The sequence below is a fragment of the Chionomys nivalis genome, chromosome 7 (genome assembly GCF_950005125.1).
Source record: "Chionomys nivalis chromosome 7, mChiNiv1.1, whole genome shotgun sequence".
Classification (NCBI taxonomy): Eukaryota; Metazoa; Chordata; class Mammalia; order Rodentia; family Cricetidae; genus Chionomys; species Chionomys nivalis.
In genome coordinates, this window is record NC_080092.1 from 36,482,891 (window position 1) to 36,505,672 (window position 22,782).

Here is a 22,782-nt window from a genome sequence, read left to right on the forward strand (position 1 = left end):
CAAAATATTAAGATGATAATGAACATTAATCTTTGAGGGGAGTGAAAAATATGATTTGGGACGGACCTTTGGGATCTAGTTTACATACACAAACATGATGCAGGTCATGTGCAACACTGTCATTGTTACTTTCTATTGCTGTGATAAATCACTGACCAGAAGTAACCTGTGGAGGAAAGGGATGGCTTTCTTATTATAGGGATGTCAAGACAAGAACTCACATAGGGCAGAAACGTAGAGGCAGGAACTGAAGCAGAGACTGTGAAGGAACACTGTTTACTGACTTGCTTGGTTTACTTGCTTAGAGAACCCAGAACCACTGCCCAGGAATGGCACTACCCATGGTGGGCTAAGTGCTCCATGTCAATCATTAATCAAGGAAATGCCCCCACAGACCTGCTCACACGCCAATATGATGGAGGCATTTTCTCAATTGAGGTTCCCTCTTCCCAGATGGCTTTAAGTTGTGTCCGTTGACAGAAAAATTAACCAGCACAAGTACCATACAACTTTTTCACAGTTTATTTCTGTAGTGGCTGAGCCATAAGGGCTTTTGTGTCTTAACCTCAAAAAAAAAAAAAAAAAAAAAAGATGTGCTAATAGCATTTTGTAAACTTCAAGTTTGGGCAAGTCCCAGTGCCCAACGGAAAATACAGCACTGTCATTACTCTGAAATGTTACAGCCTGAACTCTCCTGTTCTTTTTATTAGAGATTCTTGCCTTGCCACAAGAAAGGTACTGTGAGTCATTACTGGAAAACATGTCAAATACTAAGACTATAAGTTCCCTAGTTAACTTACTTTGGAAAATACTATGATGAATCTAGATGTGGTCAGAGATCAACTTTTAAAATTCTGTATAAACGAAATGCCAGAAGGTCGAGCCACACAAGGAATGGTGTGACTAGTGTGGTCCACCTGAGCTGGTAATGGTACAAAATAACTGTCCCAAAATGATGAATTCTGGAGTTCTGTCAGTTAACCTTTACTGTTGAAACAGTCTGTAATGGTTAACAGTGATAGTTTATTTGACAGAATCTAGGATCACCATGGAGATAAATCTCTGGGCATGTATATGAGGGAGTTTCAAGATTGGGCTAATTAAGGAAGAGATGATTTACTCTTCTGTTTCATAGGCTTGGGGTACTGACTGAATAAAAAAACCAGCTGGGCAAGAGCATTCATAATGTGCTATTCCCTGATTGTGGACAAAATGAACAGTCACTTGATATCCCTGCCACCATGGCTCAGCAGGAAAAGGTACATGCTACCAAGATAATCTGGGTTTGGTTCCCAGGACCCAAAATGGTAGAAGAAAAACCACTTTCCTCTCAGATGTCTCCAAACCCTCACATAAGCACAATGGCATTATGCCACACACAAAAGGAATGTTTAAAAAGGGAAGAAAAACGGGGGGCTGCTGAGATGCCTCGGTGGTTTAAGAGCAAGTAGTGCACTTGAAGAGGGTCAGTTCAGTTCAGCTGTTCCCAAGTCCCTGTAATTCCATCTCAGTGTGTAGGCCAAAATTAACTCTCTACAGTTCCTTTTATCAAATTACTTTTTTATCCCAATAGGAAAAATAACTGATACTTACTCTTTGCAGCTTTTCTTACCAAAGGACAAGTAAACAAACTGTAGCTAGTCTTTATTTTAGGAAAAGAGACTAGAACGTAAAATTCAATGCAAAAGCACTCATTATTGGCTCCATGCAACATAAAACCCAGCTGCCTCAGGGGTGAAAAAACGACACGGAGGGACCTACTCTGAACACAGGTTAGGCTAAAGCAGATGAACCTGGCCTTAACGGCCCCCAGCCACCCACTTGGAGGGCTTTAGTACTCAAGAATCATAGATCAGGATTGACAGAGGCACGTTGAAATAAAAGGGCAGATCTACCTCTACAGAAGCAGATTTGTCCTTTAATCAGAACAAGTGAACAGCAGTTTTTACACGGGAGTGTAGACTGCACACGTGGCTTGTGAGTTTTATAAGGACAGAAAAAGTAACTGGGATTAAGATTCCATCTCCATGTAGGTTCCCCAACAGTCTCAAAGTGGCAAATTCCAAGGTTGGTATGTGAATCTTATCAGGATCCTGATAGCCCACAGATGTTAACTTTCCCATCTGGAGTTTTTCAGCCCACCTGAGGCTTTTAGGTCATAAACCCTTTAAAGGAAGATCCTGAACTACTACATCCAGCCCCTGAGGCATCCATCATCATGTCCAGGACATCCTATCCTGGTGCATGCTTGGCCCCCAGGCTATCCCCTGAGCTATAACCTACAGTCTTGAAAACACTTTTTGAGCGCAGCTTTCATTAGCGATTTCATGGTTTGATTTTGCTTTTCAAAATAGCGCTGGGTGCGCGAGTACTGCTCTGGGATCCGTGGCTTGCGCGGCGGTGTCTGGGCTTTCCGAAGTTGCTGAATGGCCGCCTCATTCCCGCAAGACTTGAGCTTCTCTGCTTCCGGACTCGGGTGCTAAGGCACCCGCAGTTCTGCCCCATCGGCTATTTTTAGCTAGGCCTTCATAACATTTCCGGAACCTCAGCCGGAAGCTCGGGATGCGGAAGCTACAATCCCGTGACGGACTCTCGCGACAAAGGTCTAGCAACTCATTCTCAGTCCCCCACCCCTAACCCTTTACGTCACGGCTAGGCGGGCGAGAGCGTGCGCGTTGTGCGCGTGCGCACTCACCCGCTCTCGCCCCCGCGCAGGCGTCTTTCTGGCCAGTCGCGCGTGGGCTGAGGCCCTGGGCGGGCGTTGCGAAGACTTGTTTGCTTGAGTTTGGACCCTGCGACAGTTCTTAGTTCCCTTCTGGTGGGGCGGGCGCACACCAGGCTCAGGCGAATGGGGGGCAGCTAGACACAGGCTGGGGAGCGTGGGGCTGCGGACATGAACTCGCCCGTGGACCCCGGCGCTCGTCAGGCGCTGAGAAAGAAGCCGCCGGATCGGACTCCTGAGGTAAGGCCGGGCATTGGCGCGTACACCTCGGCCCCGACCTGGCCGTTGTCGCGCGGGGGTTGGTGAGCGTCTTTCCTGCCGCTCCCTGCTGGGGACTTCCTTGTGCCTCTGATAAGAAAACACCGTTACTGTGGACTGGGTTCTGAGTTTGTGTGTGCTCAGGCGGGCTGAGAAACAAGCTGGGAGTTGTAATGTGTAAACAGACAGTTTAGATTCCAGCCAGTGCGTGCTGTGCTCAGATACTGTACAGTTGCCCCCCAATGACAAGCTTCCAAAGTCCCTGTCAGACTCCGCATCCAGTCGGTCGGTGAGAGTTGAGTAGTTCCCTGGGTGCTTTTTCAAACTGTCCATAGCAAACTACAGATTATTTGTTTTCTTGGTTTGGAGACTTGTCTATAATCAGTGGTTATGTGTATTATACCAAAAGAAAAACCAAAAGTGTTGTGAGTGGAATGGATCGTCTAGGTAGAAGTTGCAGTAATTGAAATACTTTACGTCTTAGTCACGCGAGTTTCAGATTTGTAGTGCTTTGCATAAAAAGTCTCAGAAACTTTGGACTAAGACTCTGGGACATGATATTATTGAAACCGTAACTGAAGCTTTGATGAGTCCAGCTTGTTTACTGAAGATACTGATCTTTGCATAGGAACAAGGCAATGTTTTAAAATTACTTTCCAGGGGCTACTAATAATTCCAGAACTCAGTTTTTCTGTGGTGATGATGATTATGGCAATGTGCATTCTAAGTTTTATTTATAAACATTATCTAGGTAATGAGGGAAAACCCTAAGTAATTCGATCCCTTCTGAATTACTTAGTTTGAAATTGAGTCTTTTTAAGCAGAGGAAATTTCCTGTTTGTTAAGTTATGCTTGGTCATGTGTGCTGCAGTGAGAACTTTTATCTCGTTTTACTGGAATAGCAACATTGTTGAAAGGAATGTTAACTGCTTAGAGTCACTAACTGTATTTTTTTTTTTTTTTTTTTTTTTGGTTTTTCGAGACAGGGTTTCTCTCTGTATTTTTGAATGAATTTGGGTTACTAGTAAGCAATCATTAACCAGAACGCTAGTGATGGTTTATTTTGATAAAGAATTTGATGATATTCTTAAAAGCTCATTTCTGCTGTCAGAAGATTCTTTTAGTGGACTCTTAAGGGTCTGTTATAAATACACGAATTAGGTAATTTTTCTTTGTCAACCTGTTCATGGTTCTATTCTGTACACGAGAAAATTTTAGTGAAGAAAATAGAAAGGTCCTTGTAGTTCTTACATTCTGATGGCATATGGCGAGTAGAAGGTAGGTTATAAATATGTAATATGCTAGCTATAATGGCCATTTCAAGTAGCAGGATAAAGAGAATTGTGGAAAAGGAAGATGAACTAGATTATGGATTAAATGAAGTGGTTTCTGTTGCCCTATGTACTTTGTTGTCGTTGAGTGAAACTGAGTATCACTTTACAGCTCATAGTAACCTGGAGTGAGCTGGTCCACCGTACCTGGTTTGAGGATTTAACAGGATGAACATTCTACTGATGCATGAGAATGGGATCATGTGTGAAGTTTTATGAAGAAAAGCTTTTGCAAGCAGAGGAAATAGTCATTGCAAAGACTGTGATGAGAATGTTTCTTCATGTATTCAGGAATAGCAAGGAACTCCTGAGTAGTGGAGAATGAGCTAGAGTGAGTAGGAAGTCAGAGATTGTTGCTGTAGGGCTTTCTAAACTGCTGAAGAAGATGATGATGATGGTAACTCTTATTTTCAGTGAAATGGGTGAGTTACTGTCTAAAGGTTTTGAAACAGAGGACTGTAACTTGTTAGATTTTTAAAAAGACTCTTGGCTGTTGTGTAGCATGTAGACTAGGTGGGAACAAGGGTAGTTAGGAGGAGGAAGTTAGAAGCTATTGCATAAATGGGGTAAGAAATGATGATAACTCGGACTAAAGTGACAGAGATGGAGTTTCCGAGTAACCATCAACTTATGGAAATATTTTTTGATATTTAGCCAAGAGTCTACTATGTGTAGACTGAGAGAAAGAGAAGGATTAAGCCTGCTTACAGAGTTTTTGGTTTAAATAATTCTGGAGTGTTGGAGTTGTTACCAAAAACAGGTTGAAGAGCAGTCAGAGAAATGACCTGGGTTGTAGAGCAGTGGTATAATGCACACCTAATATTCATGAGATTCTGCTTAATCCTCGGCACCACAAAAGTATGGAAAATATACTGGAGCTGGTTTGGTGAAGGAGAAGATCAGAAGTAATGATTTGAATTTGTCTAGTTTAAAATTTTGGAGTAAAGAGTTACACATAAAATTTATGTTTCTAAGGAAAGGCTGGACTTAATAAGTAGAATTTTCTGTCATGGGGTTGTAGACATTTTCAGTTGGGAGAATGTATGAAATTACCAATATAGGGAGTACATAGAGAATAGAAAAGCTGCCACACATCAAGATCCCAGCACTTGGGATTCTGAAGAGGAAGATTGACATTGGTTCCTGGTTCACAATGTAGCCTAGGCTGTCCCTTAAAATCATTATCTTCTTGCCTCAGCTTCTGAAGTTCTAGGATTACAAGAATGTTCCATCATGCCAAGTTTAGAATCGGTGTTTTTATAACTTTCTAGTAAGTCTTAGTGAACTAGACTCTTGAGTGATGAACTGTGACTTTTACATTTCTTTCTGACAGTTTTTACTTCTCTAGCTATTTGTCCTACTTTAGGGATCCAGGTTTCACAACACATTGTCTTTCCTTTATTCTGTGATTTCCACTTTTAAATGATTTCTTATGGGAAAATGTGGACTTAAATACTGGTCTCGGTAAGTAAAAGTGTTCTAAAACCACAAAAGCTATTAAAGAAGGATGGCCTCAAGCTGGGGAGTTGTTCAATTGTAGAACACCTAACTATCACGTGTGGGACCTGTATTTAATATCCAGCACAGTCAAAGACAGGTACATATGCCTATAGTTATAATATTCAGGGAAGCTGAGACTGGTGGATTACTTGAGCACACAAGTTTAAATTTAACCCAGACAATGTAGTTGAGACCACAACTCAAAAAAGAAAGAAAGAAAAAGACATTAATGCATTCCAAGATGTTCCCTGAGTCTTCTAGTAACTTTCTTAGTTTCTTAGTTTATGTTCTGTATGCTCTGTGATGCTTGCACAGGAGCAGAATGGACTAATGATGCAATGTTCCTTTACATGATGTGTACAGTATACCTGTAAATACATTGACGTTGTTTATGAACCTAGGCTATATAATTTCCCAACTCGGGAAATATACTCAAGTTTACTTTTTATTAATAAATACTGTGCCAATCTTTTACCTTTTTTTAAAAACAGATCTTGCCTCAAGTTTATTTGTAAAAACAGCATAAGGTCCTGAACATCTGCAAATACTGTGTAGATATTCAGGCCAGTCCATCTGTCTTCAATTGGAAGACTGAGACCTTTCTTATGGGGCCTTCACAGGGGCCTGGGCACCTTTGGGAGCCTGAGCTGCAGCTGAGGCCTCTGCCTTGGTTTGAACCTTGGGCTTTGTTTTTTGGAGCCTACGACCCCTGGCCATGTAGCTTCTAGTCCGCTTCCCAAGCTTGGGGTGAGCGATGAAAGCGTCTGCGGCTGGGGCCCTTTGGCCCCTTGGGCTTCACCACCTGGGGCTTCACCAGGGCCTTGATGGCCTCCGCACGTGCGCTCATGGCCTTTGCATTATTTGCCTGCATCTTCAGGCCTTTCTTGTTGTGCTTCTTGGCAAAGTGCATGTTCCTCAGGAACTTGGGGTCGACCCCCTTGAGAGATTCATATCTTTGTGACCAGGGTTTCTTGATGCCATTTCTGTGCCATTTTCGAGACTGGTTGTGTGTGGTGTGGTTCTTGGACTTGGCCATGGCTGGACGGTAACCGGTGGCTCCCAAAACGCCTGTGACCAGAGAGAAGGAGAGCAATCTTTTACTTTTTAAATTAGAACTTCTGAACTAGCACATAAAGCATTAGTACTTATATATAGCACATTTAGTAATTCAGATGCATATACAGATTTGGAATACTGTTCATATCACATTTTCTATCTCTGCATTGCATGGAGTGTGGAATTTTGTGGTATAATATCAACCTTAAAGTTTAGGGGTTTGGTTTCTTTTGGTGACAGGATTTAACTATGTAGTCCAGGCTGGCCTCAGCCTTTCTGTATAGTCCATACTGACGTCAGTCCTGCTGATCCTCCTGCTTTAGCCTCCAAAGGGCTGGGTTTGCAGGCTAGCAATGTCATGAAACCACCTCTTCAAAGCCCAGGAATTTTTATTTAGATAATCCCACTTCAAATAATGTTATCTAATATTTTTTGTTTGTGTGTGAGTGTGAGTGAACTTTTCCTGAAAGAAGTGTTTGCTCAGTCCAGTAGGATACCAACGTCAGGACAGAATAATATTCTTACCTATAAGTATAGGTCTATCACATAGGCAAAATCCCCCACCAAAAAAAAAAAAGAAAAAACCAGCTGTCACTAAAATGTTTCATTACACTGTGGTTGATGACTTCCTCATAAATCTCTCACCCTTCTTGAGTTAAACTTGCTCCCTTCTTATTCTCAGCAGGTGTGCCCAACCACAACCCATGCTTACTGTCACTGAGATACAGTCCAAGACAAAATAAAAAAAAACTACTTAAAATATGATCCCTCCATGACTTTCTTTAACTCAATTATGTGGTTTTTGAGTGCGAATCTTGTAGATGATAACATCTTTTAACAATATTTGAAAGGTTTAACTAAGTATTCTAAACCATGGGCAGCTAAGAGAAGAATTACATACAACGGGGATAGATCGGCATGGCTGAAATCTCAGGTGAAAGTCTAATGACTCTTCCCAGCCCCTCCTTCCTTGATGAAACTTACAGATCTGATCTCTTGAGAGCCTTTTGCAGGTTATTACTGTGGTGATTAAGTTGGCTGTGCATAAAGAAAAGTCCTGAGTATATGAGTGGTTTTAGGAAAGTTGCCTAACTTTAAAATACAAATACTTTGGGGCATTTTTATATGGACTAAATGAAATGAGATAATGTAAAATATTTATCACCTTGCCTACAAATAGCAGTAAATGGTAGTCACATATTGGTCTGTTACTTTTTTCTGGCAAGAAATTTATCATCCTTTGATAAATTAAAATTTTTGCATTGAAATCTCATCGCTAGTGCTCATCTGTAGAAACCTTTTTTTCCTTCCAACTCTTTTGTTTCTGATACTTTTAATCTTCCTCAAGCATGATGTTCTGAAACTATGCTATAATTGCTGGTATGTAAGTTGAATAAAGACTGGGATCTTCCAAGGGATCTGTGTCATTTTCCCAGCACCCTTATCAAGTAGCTCACAATCACCTGTAACTCCTTCTCCAGGAGATGCAGTGCCCTCTTAATTACTTCCTTGAGTACCTTAACACACATTGCATGCAGATAAATAAATTTTTTTTAAAATATTTATTATGTATACAGTATTCTGTCTGTGTGTATGCCTGTAGGCCAGAAGAGAACACCAGATCTCATTACAGACGCTTGTGAGCCACCATGTGGTTGCTGGGAATTGAACTCAGCACCTTTGGAAGAGCAGGCAATGTTCTTAACCTCTGAGCCATCTCTTCAGCCCCCAATAAAATATTTTTTTAAAGATGACTAGCATACACCCATTATAAACAAACTAAAATATCTTGTAAAATATCTGGCTGTTCTTGAAAGACAATAGAGAAAACTTAGTTATAGTTTAGAATAGAAATCCCTTTTCTGTATGGCTCCAAAACAGTTTTCAAGAAACATCACAGAGTATTATAGATAAATGGCAGGTTTAACTTTCTATATTTTTTGCCAAAGAGTTTGTTGGACATTAGGAAGCTGACGTAGAAGAATTGCTATGAGTTCAAACCCTGCCTTGGGCTGCAATGTGAGACAATTTCACACTCATTCAGTGCTAATACAATTCTACCTCAGACGAAAAAAAGAAAAGAAACACTTTAAGATCTAGCTTGCTTTTGTTACAAAAAGAAATGAAAACATGCAAAATTTAGCTTTTTAGTAATTATTTCTTAACCTGCTTCAGGTTTAGAATATAAGTCTTTGACTATAAACCTATAGAATAGATGTTTTTTCCTGATCTGGCAAAAAGTACTATTGTACTTGTCATTTTTGAGTGAGTCATTTTGCACACACCCTGAGGTTGGCAAAACAAATATTCTGCTGTGTGTTCTCAGCCAATGTACATTCATAGGATTCCTTGGAAAGAAAAAACTTATTTATGCTTCTGGGCCCTTTGACCTTTATTTGTAAATTCAACTAAATAAAAAGAAATGTCAGATCTAGATGAAATCTTTATTAAGGAAAAACTGGGGCTAGAGAGATCAGATAAGAGTACTTGTTGCTCTTCAAAGAACATGGGTTCACGTCCCACACCCACATGGTGATTCACAACTATCTGTAGCTCTTTTTCCAGAGGATTCATGGCCTCTAGTGATCTCTTCAGGCACACAGGTGCACAAACATAAATGCAGGCAAAACACCCATACACATAAAAAAGAAAAATAAAAGCTGTGGCCCACTGGGAGTTTGGGCTATGTGATTTTGTTTCTGAGATATTTAGTAACTTACTCAAATTCTCCCAGAAGGAAGAGCAGCCAGCATGATGAGCTTCATGAAATAAGAGTCCTTGGAAGGGATGGAGTCAATGTGAGCTCTTTAAGCTGTTTATCATTAGACAAACCTGGTGAAAGTGGGATGTGGCTGTACATAAGAGAATTGTTACTTCTGTCATGGCAGTGGAAGCTACCATTAACGCTATCACTAATCTTTCCCACTTCTGCCACTAGAACTTTTGGATGAGTGCATGGCATGAAGGCATGGCAGCAGGAGATTTAGAACCTGGTCACAGTGCCCAGTGTTCTGCCCGATCCGATCCCGCAGCCATTCAGTTCCAAAGAAACACACAGACTTACCAATTATAAACTGTTTGGCCAATGGCTCCCACGTATTTCTAGCTAGCTCTTACATCTTAAATTAGCACATTTCTATTAATCTATGTATCACCATGAGGCTGTGGCTTACTAGTAAGGTTCTGGCGTCTTTCTCCTTTGCAGCTACATGGCATCTTCTTGACTCCACCTACTCTCTCTCTATATTGCTGTTCAGATTTCCCACCTGACTTTACTCTGCTAAGCCATTGGCCAAAACAGCTTTATTCATCAACCAATAAAAGCAATACATATACAGAAGGATATCCCACATCACCTTCCCTTTTTGGTCTAATTAAAAGGAAGATTTTTAACTTTAACATAGTAAAATTACATATACCGAACAGTTATCAAGAAAGAATTATATTTACAATATTTAGTTACTTGTATTTAGCAAAATTTAAAAAACATTCTATCATCTATTTTATCTTTGTGAGTTTAAAGTTTCATATCTAATTTATCTTTTATCATAACTAAGGAAAACTATAACTATCCAATCTTTAACTTCATCAAAGACTCCAGAGGGATATAATATTACCTATTTAAACAGGACGTGCATTGTAAGCAGCTTCCAAAGGTTTTGAAATGACAGAAACATCTCGCTGCTTGGACAGTCACCCAAAATTCTTTTGTAACATTGGGGCATCCATCTTCAGCCTAGAGGCTCATCATATCTGGCAGACTTTTCAGGAAATTTGAAGATCTGTTCTGCCTTGTATTGGCAAAGTTCGTCAGTTGCTTTCTTGTGTGTTCTGCAGAATGTTTGGAAGTTTCTTCTGTGAAGCAGGAATTCTAAAGTACCCTGTCTTTTGGAAAATTCAGCAGTTACTTTTTTGTGGGTCCCGCATGTCCACTTCATATAGCATACCATAAAACAGCAGGCAAGAGCAGTTTCTTGCCCAAATGGCTAGCCTTGTCACATTGAAGACAAATTCCATAATGAGTTTCTTTGATGCCCATCAACTTCTCTGAAATAATTGGTACTGACAGAAGCAAAAATATCTCACTGTTGAGAAAAGTCTGAGTTCTTAAAAACCTTTTAAATGCCATATTCAGTAGGTCTTTGAAGTGCTGAAGATTATCTTATCTAACTGAAATATATCTCTGTATATGTAGAAAACCTAACATGGCTACAAATTTGACTATTATAAATGACTATTAATTTGTAATTTTAAACTATACATTACAGTTTTAATTGAGCTGTATATGCATAATGCATTAAATAAGAGTAGAAATATACATATAGAAAAAATTGACTTTAAGTTTGTATCAGTAAACCAAAGTCCATACCTATGTATTCATTTTTATATCATGTCTCCTTTTTTTTCTTTAGAAAAACCTTGACTGTGACCATTAGCCCATTTATAGTCAACCCCCTTTAAATGAAAACAAACATTTATAAACAATATTTGGGAATTTGGGTCTAGTTTTTTTAGACTACTTCCTGCTGATTGGGGGCACTGTTAATCAGGTCTTTCATGGAGTATCCTGTGTGATTGGTCCATTTCAGCCAGCAGTCCTGAAGCTGTTGTGGATGTTAGATCACATATGCCATTGTTTCAAGGGGTCTTGTTTGATCAAACCACATTAGCCGGTAAGGAATCCACAGCTTTCTGTCCTCTGTGGAAACAAGCAGAACCTCTTTTCCAAAGTAACATGTTCTTAAACTTAAATTTTGAAATCAAGATACCTTTAAAAAATATATTAATTATTTAATCCCAGCACTTGGGAGGCAGAGGCAGGTGAATCTCTGTGAGTTCGAGACCAGCCTGGTCTACAAGAGCTAGTTCCAGGACAGGCTCCAAAGCCACAGAGAAACCCTGTCTCGAAAAACCAAAAAAAAAAAAAAAAATATATATATATATATATATATATATATATATATATATATTAGCTTAGCAGCCCATACAATAAAATATCTCTCTGTAGCTCATTCACAGTCAGAAAATTAAAAGAAAACACAATAATATACGTAATCCAGACTTTTTGTGTTTTTCATCTTTACATGACTTTTTTTCTCTATTTCTTTTATGTATATTTTAAAATTTTTGGTTTTTTGAGACAGGGTTTCTGTGTGTATCTTTGACTGTCCTGGAACTCACTCTGTAGACCAAGCTGGCCTTGAACTCGCAGAGATCTGCCTACATCTGCCTTCCAAGTTCTGGGATTAAAAGCATGTACCACCAAACCCGCCTACTCTATTTCCTTTTTAAAGGACTTTCTCTGTAGTAAGAGATTTCTTGTTCATTCCCAGCTGCCCAGAACCAAATAACCACACAGAAACTGTATTATTTGCAGTAATCTTTGGCCTATAGCTTAAGTGTATTTCTGGCTAATATCTTAAATTAACCCATTTCTATTAGTTTATATTTTACCACAAGGTTCGTGGCCTACGTGCAAGGTTCCAGCTGGCAGCTCATGTCTGTCTCCTGGTGGCTCCATGGCTTCTCTTTGACTCCGCCTACTCTCTCCTCCTCTATCTGCTTGGAACTCCCACCTTGCCCTAGTCTGCTAAACCACTGACCAAAACAGATTTATTCATTAGCTAATAAAAGCAACACATAGACAGAAGGTCTTCCCATACCATTTCTCTATCCTTTTTCTTTTCTCTCCTAAGCTTATGTATATTTTTAAACACATTGTAAACCGTTTAGATGCTTTTTTTTTCCCTATCTGAATCAGTCTTTACTGTGTGTATATTTCTATCTTTTTCTGGCCACGAGTTTTTAATCTGCTAAGTGGATGACTAGGATTAAAGCTGCAGCTTTGGTGGCTTGATCTGCCCCACTCCTTTACTTTGAGAGTTTAACTTCATGGTTGAGGTACTGGTGTGGGGGGGGCCATGTTTTTTGCCACAACTCTATGGAGTTTCTAGGTCCATGCCACCACCAAAAGGCATGCTGCCAGCTGCTCATAAACACCATTTAAGTGTTTGGTGGCAGGGCCTCTTTAAGAACCTCCATATGATTTTTGCTGCTAATGCTGAGTCAGGAAGCCTTCCTTAAAGTATCCATGCCTCTGCTTGCTGCCAGCAAAGAGTGCTTACTGGAGTAAAGACGATTACCAAGAAGCTGTACTTGCCTCTATTATTGTCTGTGTAGAATCCTTTATTTATTTTTTTAAGCTTTCTCAGCCTCTATGTGGAAATTCTTGACAAATGTTTGGGTGCCATTTCTAGACAGAAGTTTCTGTCCTGCCTGGTCCCACAGCTGTTCAGTCTCAAAGAAGCACACAGAGACTTATATTAATTATAAACTGTTTGACCAATGGCTCAGGCTTATTCCTAGTTATCTCTTACATACTGAAGGACATCCCACATAAATCCTGTCAAGTTGACAATCAAGATTGACCATCACAATTTGTAGCCACAAGTTTAATTTTGTAGATCCAACCAAGTATAGAAATATTTCGGGAGGGGGTGTGGGATGTAATTCCATGGTATAGTGCTTGCCTGTAATGTGTGAATCTGTGGGGTTTGATCCCTTGCCAATGCAAATAGTAAAAGTATTGCAGGTGAGATTGTGTCTGTAGTGAACAGACTTTTTTTTCCTTGTCATTATTCTTTAATACCCTATCACAACATTTTACCAAGGTTTTTCATAACTGGTGGTTTGAATAAGAATGGCCCAATGGGCTCATACATTTGAATGCTTGATCACTAGGAGTGGCACTCTTAGAAAATGTGGCCTTGTTGGAAGAGTATGTTGCTGGGGATGGACTATGAGGTTTCAAAAACACAAGCCACACCCAGTGGCTCTTTCTCTTCTTGCTGTCTGTGGAGCCAGAAGTAGAACCTTCAATTTTTCTCCAGCACCATGTCTGCGTGCATGTCTGCTATGCTTCCTACCATGTGATAATGGAGTAAACAAACCTGAAACTGTAAGCCAGCCCCAGTGAAATGTTTTCCTTTATAAAAGAGTTGCCTTCATAATGGAGTCTCATCATACCAATAGAATAATGGCTAAGACAATTACACTTTCTCATACTGCCTTAGTCTTCTGAGGTAAGCCCACCAGAGACAATCACGTAGAAACTCTTAAAGCCTAAGAGAAAGTCCTTATTGCCAGCCTGCAGCTGCATGGGGTACTTGCCCAAATCATGCAGCCCCAAGCCTTTGTCTTTTATGCATAAAAACTACATCCTTGGTATGACACTTCAGTTAGCAGGAAGCAGAACTACAGGGGAAAAAAAAGCAAGGTTAGTACATTTAGGGATTTTTCTAGAACTCTTCACTAGGTCTTTGATTAGGTTTTTGTTCCTGTTTTGGCAGGTATTGGGGCCTGCATGTGGGGTTTTAAGGTCAGAATGTTGCCTCTAACATAGCATTAGTTGTGCTAAGATCTGGGGGCCTGTTACATTAGCTCTATCTCAGAGGTTCTGATAAGTTGTGCTTTCATTTTCATTTGAATCTAGGTATTTTTGCATTTTCTCCCTGACTTATTCATTGGTCATTCATGATTGCTCAATCTCCATTACTATTCAGAAAGAAGAAAATAATCAGCTGTTAGCAGCAAACTGTGCATCAAACTATACACAGGAAATATATGTTACAATTGACTGAAGCTCACTTACATCACCAGTTAATTATCACAAGACAGGAAAATGACAAAACTGCATATAATGTGCTGTTAAAAAGTATCTAAGGTTAGTGTGATAAAGTAAGGTGGGTGAAATAAATAAAGGAGGAAGTCAGGGAAAGGGAGAAATAGAAAATTAAATGGAGAAAGGAAAAAGAAAGAATAAAGAAAATGGAAGGAAAGAGAAAATAATAAGAAATTAGAGAAAAATTTAAATGAAAAATAAAAAGACTTCCCAATAATGAAAAAACTCAAAAAATACAAGAAGTGGACTAAAAACATAAGAACATCTAAATTAGATTAAGATGCTATTACAATAGGGTGGGAACAAAGGCTACATGGCAGAATGGTGTGAGAGAAAGGAAAGAAGAATAATGTTCAATTAATTTCTGTGTATGAGGACTGGAGAGAGTCAGTTAAACTGTGGATTACTGTTTATAAGAAAGACTCCTATAGCTTATGCTGTTGGTGAGTCCCTTGGGCGAATGTGTGAGGTCTGGTATGCTGTTTTAAGTGATAATTAATGTGGGATTTTCCTCTGTATGCTACGAATATGCTTTATTACTGTTGGTTAATAAAGAAGCTACTCTGGCCTATGGCAATGAATGCAGGGAGAAAGAAGGTGGAGTCAGGCAGATGCCATGTAGCTGCCAAAGGAGAAGGGTGCTAAAACCTTACCAGTAGGCCACAGCCTTGCCTTCTGGTGATACATAGATTAATAGAAATGAGTTAAGATGTAAGAGCTAGCTAGGAATACTACTAAGCCCATCGGCTAAACAGTGTTGTAATTAATGTAGTTTTTTGTGTGATCATTCGAGTCTGGGTAGCCAGGAAACAAAATCAATCTCTGAATACAGATAATTTTCCTCGTTTGAGATCCAGCTGTCTTTGCTGGCCACAGTAGCATTATAGCTTGTGGCAGGCTCTTTCTTCTTGATACTCTAGAGTTCAAGCCTGGTTGAGATTCTTGGGGAGTATTTCTCTCAGGTAAAAGAGGAGTGTGAGAAGCCGTCACAGCACTAAGAACTAAGTAGAAAAAGGGCATGTCTTCATAAAAACCTCCTGATTATCAGTCAGTCTGCCAGATGGATGTATCGGTAGCTGTTTAGTATACCAGTGGACCTTCAGCATTCTCAAGCTCCTTGGAAGTGTTGGCAGATAGGTGGCTCAGAGGTCGATGAGCTACTGAACTCAGGCTATGAAACTTCAGAATTATTTCAGTTGATGAGCCATTGAGAAAGAGAGACTATCATTCTTTATGTACTTCCCTGCCTGGGTGAGTCTCCCAACCCTCTACACCTTTCAACTTCTTAGCCTCTGTCTGTTTCTATTCTTTACAGCTGTTTTCCTGGGCCTGCCTTCACCCTGTGACTTTGGCAGGCCCAATTGCAGCTACAAGACTGTGGTTCCCTGTTCTCAGCTCAATAATAATAGGTTCCATCTCAAGGTGGCTCCTGGCCCTGTTTTTGGAGTAGCATTTAAAGTAATGAAGTGGGATTTCAGTTTATATTGACTTTCCCACCAAAGGAATTTGTTTCTCATCAAAACTGACAACGGGATTTGAAGCTTACGGGTCTTTGGACTTTTTCTGAAAATAGATGCCTCTTGCTTAGCCTATCATTTGCAGTCGCTTCTCCCATTCCCCATCTGGGAGCTGTGGCACAGGTGCTGTGCTTGCCTACTCTTTTTGATTGATCATGTTGTTTTCTTAGCTTTTTTCAAATATCCTTTTTCTTCCTTTATGGATTTCTAAAACATTTTCCTGTTTTTTTATGTTTGGAATAAAATTCTTTCCTTTTTGACTCACTCCATCTGGTCAAACACCTCTTGGAAGTTCAGGATTATTTCTATCGTTATTGTGTTCACGTACATGAATGTTCATGTGCCACACGCGTGTGTGCTCATTAATATTTTACATATTTGGGTGCTCTGACATTAACTGCGTATACATTTAGGAATGTTATTTTATCTGCTGCATTAATGCCCTTATAATGCAGTGGCCTTCCTTGTCTCTTTTTACTCTTTTGACTTAGTTGGTTTTGTAGTTTCTTTTGGATTCCATTTGAATGAAATATTTATTCCATCTCTTTACTTTGTATCTGTATGTGTCCTCAGAGGTGACCTGGATTTATGATAAGCCTGTAGAGTAGTTTTTCTATTTAATCATTCTATATGTATTCGGGGTGAGGATATTTGTTTACCTTTAATACTAAGGATTGAACCTGGGGCCTAGTACATGCTAGATAACCACTGTATCCCCGGACTGTCTAACTGGAGAATTTAACCTACTTTGATTCAAAGTAATTATGGAAAGGTATGGCCTTATCATAGCCATTTTGTAATGTGTTTTCTAGTTTTGCTGTTCCTTTTGTTGTTGTTGGTGGTGGTTTGCTTTTTTGAGACAGGGTTTCCCTGTGTAGCTTTGGAGCCTGTCCTGGAACTCACTCTATAGACCATGCTGGCCTTGAACTAAGAGAACCACCTGCCTCTGTCTCCTGAGTGCTGGGATTAAAGGTGTGTGCCAGGGGGCTGGAGAGATGGCTCAGTGGCTAAGAGCATTGCCTGCTCTTCCAAAGGTCCTGAGTTCAATTCCCGGCAACCATATGGTGGCTCACAACCATCTGTAATGAGGTCTGGTGCTCTCTTCTGGCCTGCAGACAGAATATTGTATACATAATAAATAAATATTTAAAAAAAAATAAAGGTGTGTGCCACCACTGCCTAGCTCTTGTAATCTTTCTTTAGTACTTTACTGTAGTATTGTTTGGCTCTAGTATTGTGGTTTGATTCTTTGCTTATTATTTTTGGTTTGTATATTTTAGATTTTTGCCTTATGGTTTCTATGGCACAGTATTTTATGGTTTTAATTAATTTTAAATTATAAGAACTTAACATGATCATAAAAATAAGAACAAGGGGGTACTGGAGAGATGATGGTTCAGCTATTAAGAACACTGGCTGCTCTTCCAGAAATCCTGAGTTAAATTCCCAGCAACCACATGCTGCCTCACAATCACCTGTAGTGGGATCTGATGCTCTCTGCTAGCATAAAGGTATACTTGCAGCTAGAGCACTCATGTACATAAACTAAATAAATCTTTTTTAAAAGATAAGAACAAAAACAAAAGAACAAGAACAATTGTTGTAATCTAGACAAGGGTAAGACCATGCTAAAGGTTTATGTACCACTCTCAGCAGTATTAGAACATCTGAATTTGTCTATGTAGTCTCACTAGTCAGCAAGCAAGCACGTTTGTGCGGGTGCCCAAGGAGGCTAGAATAGTGTGTCAGGACTTGAGTTAATAGGCAGTTATGAGCCACATGATGTGGGTGCTGGAAACCAAACATAATCTGTAAGAACAGCAAGCACTTTTAATTGCTGAGCCATCTCTCTAGCCAGCCCTCCATCATATGTTTTCCAGTAGCTGGTTACAGGTTACTATTTTTTTTCTTGTTTCATCTATCATGCTGTTAATGCCTTGTTTTAAATCTTTTGAGTATATTTTTCAGTTCAAGGATTCTATTTGATTTTTAAGAGTTTACTTCTACCTCTTTAAGTTTCTGTTAAAGTATAGAAACATGTTTGTTTCATTTTCTTCAATTTCATTGAGTTCCTTAAAACTGATATTTCATGTTCTCTGAGCTCTCTGACACTTTGAAGTAAAATCCTGTTTTCTGGAAATAAATTTATAATTTGTGTCACGTGCCATTTTTTGGGTGTTGAGGTATCCTAATACAGCATAGTTTGAGCCTGACTTCCTATGAACCTGTTGTCACTTTCATTATGCCAGCACTAGATAGAGTGTAGGTCCACATTTGGTGGGAAACTCCTAACACCATATTGTCACCACTTTGGGGTTTTTTTTTTTTTTTTTTTTGGTTTTTCAAGACAGGGTTTCTCTGTGGCTTTGGAGCCTGTCCTGGAACTAGCTCTTGTAGACCAGGCTGGTCTCGAACTCACAGAGATCCGCCTGCCTCTGCCTCCCGAGTGCTGGGATTAAAGGCGTGCGCCACCACCACCCGGCTACCACTTTGGTTCTTGAGAACAGTATAAGCCTGGGTTTATCTCAGGTAGACTGAGTATATGTCATTTGGGAAGAGCCAAGGGAAAGTGTAGTCTGTAACTGCAAACTTCTGCCTGGGGTCCTATAGGCCATTGCTGCCTCAAGTTTCTTTCTGGAGTCTGTTGTATGGCAGTGCAGGATTCAACCTTGTTTGGGGAAGAATCACTTTAGATAGATCTCTGATCCTTGGGCTCTTATGCCATACAAGTAGTCACCATTATTTGTAAACTGTGTAGTACTTTGCATCTATAGACTACTAAGACCTGCACAACACCTATGACCAAGGATTCAAACTGCCTGTTGCTGAAGTGGGCTCCTGGCCCAAGATAACTGCAGCTAGTCATAGGCGATATTATAGTAATAGAAACCCTCTGAACTTTATGCGTCTTCTCCCGGTACTGGGACTGTTGAGAAGCTCCATTCACAGGCAGACCATTAAGATCTGACTAGCCACCAAGTGATGATGGCATACCTCTTTAATCCAAGCACCCAGGAAGTAGAGCCAGGCGAATCTCTGTAAGTTTGAGGCCAGCCTAGTCTACAGAATAAGCCAGGACAGCCAAGGCTACATAGATAAATCCTGTTTGGGAAAAAGAAAACATGAACAGCCTAGCACTAAGTTCCAACACATAGTCTTGTGCTTACTCCCCTATCCTCATGAACAGAGCCTTATACCACACTGTGTTAAGATAGTGTTGATGGTCCTGTGCCATCTGACTGGCTCTAATCTGAGCCTTGCCTGAGTTTAACTCTTACGTGTAGAGGTTTAACAATTTTGGGTGCACTGAGGTTCATAGTTGGTGGTAATGATTGACATGTATGTCAGTACATACTTGCAGACCTGTCTGTCACTTTGGCAGTTTAGAGTCTTATCAGTTAATACTGACTTGGCAATATGTTTCCTGAGGCTGGAGAGTGGATGGTGAAGAGAGTGCCTTGGCCATCAAAGGTGGTTCATACCTGAGTCTCACAGCTGCAGGGAACTATGCTACTTTTAGCAGATCAGGTGTGCCCAGGATCCATTTCAAGGCTGAAACTGAAGTTTGTTCTACCCATGCACAAATATCTCCCTGTTGTTGGAGCCAGTTTCAAGGCTCCATATGTGAACTTTAGCCTGCATATAGGACATTCAGTTTCTATAGGTGCTTGGTCTCACCTTGGGCCAGGTTAGAATGCTAGGACAAAACCCTTGGCTAGCTTTCCTATTCTGCTCCCTAGCAAGTGGGATCTCTTCCATCCTATACTGCCTGAGTTTAAAGGAGGTAGTCAGCCTCCTGGCCTAAGCGTAGTTGTAATGGATATTGGCCTGCTGGCAGAGGTCATGTGACTTTGTTCAACGCTGGGTTTCATCACAGCAGACCTTGTACCAAGTATCAAGGATATGACCTAGGCTTAATTTTATCTCTGTACTCTAAGCAGGAGACATTACTCTCCTTGCTGTGGAAGGGTAATACAAATAACTCTTTGCTTCCTGCCTTCAACACTTCTTTTTATTTTGTTGCTCTTAAAGCAGATACTATTAGGCCGGGCATTGGTGGTGCACGCCTTTAATCCCAGCACTTGGGAGGCAGAGGCAGGTGGATCTCTGTGAGTTCGAGGCCAGCCTGGTCTACAAAGGGAGTTCCAGGACAGGTTCCAAAGCTACAGAGAAACCCTGTCTCGAAAAAAACAAAAAAAAACAAAAAACAAAAAAAAAAAAAGCAGATACTATCTGAGGGTGGTGGTATGTGCCTATAGTTCCAGTATCCGGGAGGCTGAGGTCAGGAGAATTTTGAGAGGATAGCCTCAGCTATAATTAGGACGTTTGTCCCAAAGCAAAAGGATGTAAAGTACAGGCTCTGTGATGTCTAACCAAACTTTCTGTACTCTTCTGAAAACTGGTTTGTAAGTACTTAATCAGATGATTATGGGAGGTACTAAACGTAGTCTTGCTCTGCCTCATCTTTTAATTTTAGCTTTGTGTAGTGTTTTTGAACTCATAGTATACTTGATGCTTTGTTCTTTGACTCTTTATGTTTTGTAATTCCATATGACTTGAGGATTTGCTTTTTAACGTTATGAAGACTGTCACTTTTATTTTAATAGAGGTAGTATTGAATCTGTAAATTGGTTTGGGTAGTCTGAACATTTTAATAATATTGATTTTTCAGTCTCTGAACACAGGATGTCTTTACATTTCTATGTATCCTCTTCAGTGTTTAATGATTTTTGTTATGGGGTGGTCTTTCTTTTTTTTGATTAAATATATTATTGGGTCCTTTTTCTTTGAGTTTCTGAGTTTGAAAAGCATTGTTAGGCAACTTTGTGTTAAAGACATTGTTAACCTACCTTCCAAGTGATTTGGAGAAAATTCTTTGTCATAGTATTTCATGGAACAAGAGCTTTGGAGTGTGCAAAGTCTGTTCTGACATTAGGGTTTGTCCTGAGAGATTATCCTGGTTAAATTTTCTGACATTTACTTGTTTTCTAAGTAAAAGAAAGACTGAGTAAATATCTAGGCTAATGAAAATTTGGGATAATTATTTGCCGAAATTCACCAGTTTTACAAGGTGAAAGGTAAGAACTGACACTTGATATCCTCTAGCCACACGTGACCTCACACATAGACACATATATATCATGTACACATAAAAATACAAATATTTACAAGAAATTAACTAATTGTAGAATTTATACAAATTATCTTTAGGCCAGACTTTTTAAATAGAAAATAATTTTTTCAGACCATATATTCTGACCACAATTTTTCCTTCCCTTCTCCCAGATCCTCCCTACCTCCTCACCAATCCAACACCCATGCCTTCTTTCTCTTTAATGAAATAAAAAAAAAGCAAATAAATAAATAAGCCAAGATTTTTTAAAGGGGGGACACACAAAACATACATACAATAACAAAACCAGAAACTATAATATACAAGCAAGAGACAAGATTTTTTTAAAACTTCCCAAACAAAGCAATATGAAACCAAAGAAATCTACAAATATATCATTGAGTTCATTTTGTATTAGCCATCTACTGCTGGGTATGGGTTCTTTCCTTACATGTGGTTTATCTACCCAGTAAGACTAATTTTTCCTTTGCAAGTAGCTATCCAAATGGATATAGCTTCTTTTTTTATTAATTAATTTATTTATTTAATTATTAAAGATTTCTGCCTCTTCCCCGCCACCACCTCCCATTCCCCCCCTCCCCCAATCAAGTCTTCCTCCCTCCTCAGCCCAAAGAGCAAGCAGGTTTCCCTGCCCTGTGGGAGGTCCAAGGACCACCCACCTCCATCCAGGTCTATTAAGGTGAGCATCCAAATTACCTGGGCTCCCACAAAGCCATTACGTGCAATAGGATCAAGAACCCATTGCCATTATTCTTCAGTTCTCAGTAGTCCTCATTGTCCGTTATGTTCAGCGAGACCGGTTTTGTCCCATGCTTTTTCAGACCCCAGCCAGCTGGCCTTGGTGAGTTCCCGATAGAACATCCCCATTGCCTCAGTGTGTGGGTGCACCCCTCGCGGTCCTGAGTTCCTTGCTTGTGCTCTCTCTCCTTCTGCTCCTCCTTTGGATCGTGAGACTTCAGTCCAGTGCTCCAATGTTGGTCTCTGTCTCTGTCTTCTTTCATCGCCTGATGAAGGTTAATATTCAGGAGGATGCTTATATGTTTTTCTTTGGGTTCACCTTCTTATTTAGCTTCTCTAGAATCACGAATTATAGTCTCAATGTCCTTTATTTATGGCTAGAAACCAAATATGAGTGAGTACATCCCATGTTCCTCTTTTTGGGTCTGGCTTACCTCACTCAGGATAGTGTTTTCTATTTCCGTCCATTTGTATGCAAAATTCAAGAACTCATTGTTTTTTACTGCTGAGTAGTACTCTAATATGTATATATTCCATACTTTCTTCATCCATTCTTCCATTGAAGGGCATCTAGGTTGTTTCCAGGTTCTGGCTATTACAAATAATGCTGCTATGAATATAGTTGAGCATATACTTTTGTTGTATGTTAGGGCATCTCTTGGGTATATTCCCAATAGTGGTATTGCTGGGTCGAGAGGTAGGTTGAACCCGACTTTCCTGAGAAACCGCCACACTGCTTTCCAAAGTGGTTGCACAAGTTTGCATTCCCACCAGCAATGGATGAGAGTGCCCCTTTCTCCACAACCTCTCCAGCAGAGGCTATCATTGGTGTTTTTGATTTTAGC

The 22,782-nt window shown here is 40.0% G+C and overlaps 1 protein-coding gene and 1 pseudogene across 7 annotated transcripts in view; one reads left to right on the forward strand and one right to left on the reverse strand.

The window, feature by feature from the left end:
- The first annotated feature begins 2,755 nt into the window (after window positions 1–2,755).
- Rapgef6 (Rap guanine nucleotide exchange factor 6) overlaps window positions 2,756–22,782 on the forward strand; it is a 173,516-nt gene continuing 153,489 nt past the window's right edge. For all 7 annotated transcript variants that reach the window (XM_057773683.1, XM_057773689.1, XM_057773685.1 and 4 more), the window contains exon 1: window positions 2,756–2,962. In XM_057773683.1, coding sequence (XP_057629666.1) covers window positions 2,894–2,962 — 69 coding nt within the window. In that variant the 5' untranslated portion in view covers window positions 2,756–2,893. The remainder of the gene's footprint in view (window positions 2,963–22,782) is intronic.
- LOC130876921 (60S ribosomal protein L29-like) lies at window positions 6,415–6,847 on the reverse strand (annotated as a pseudogene).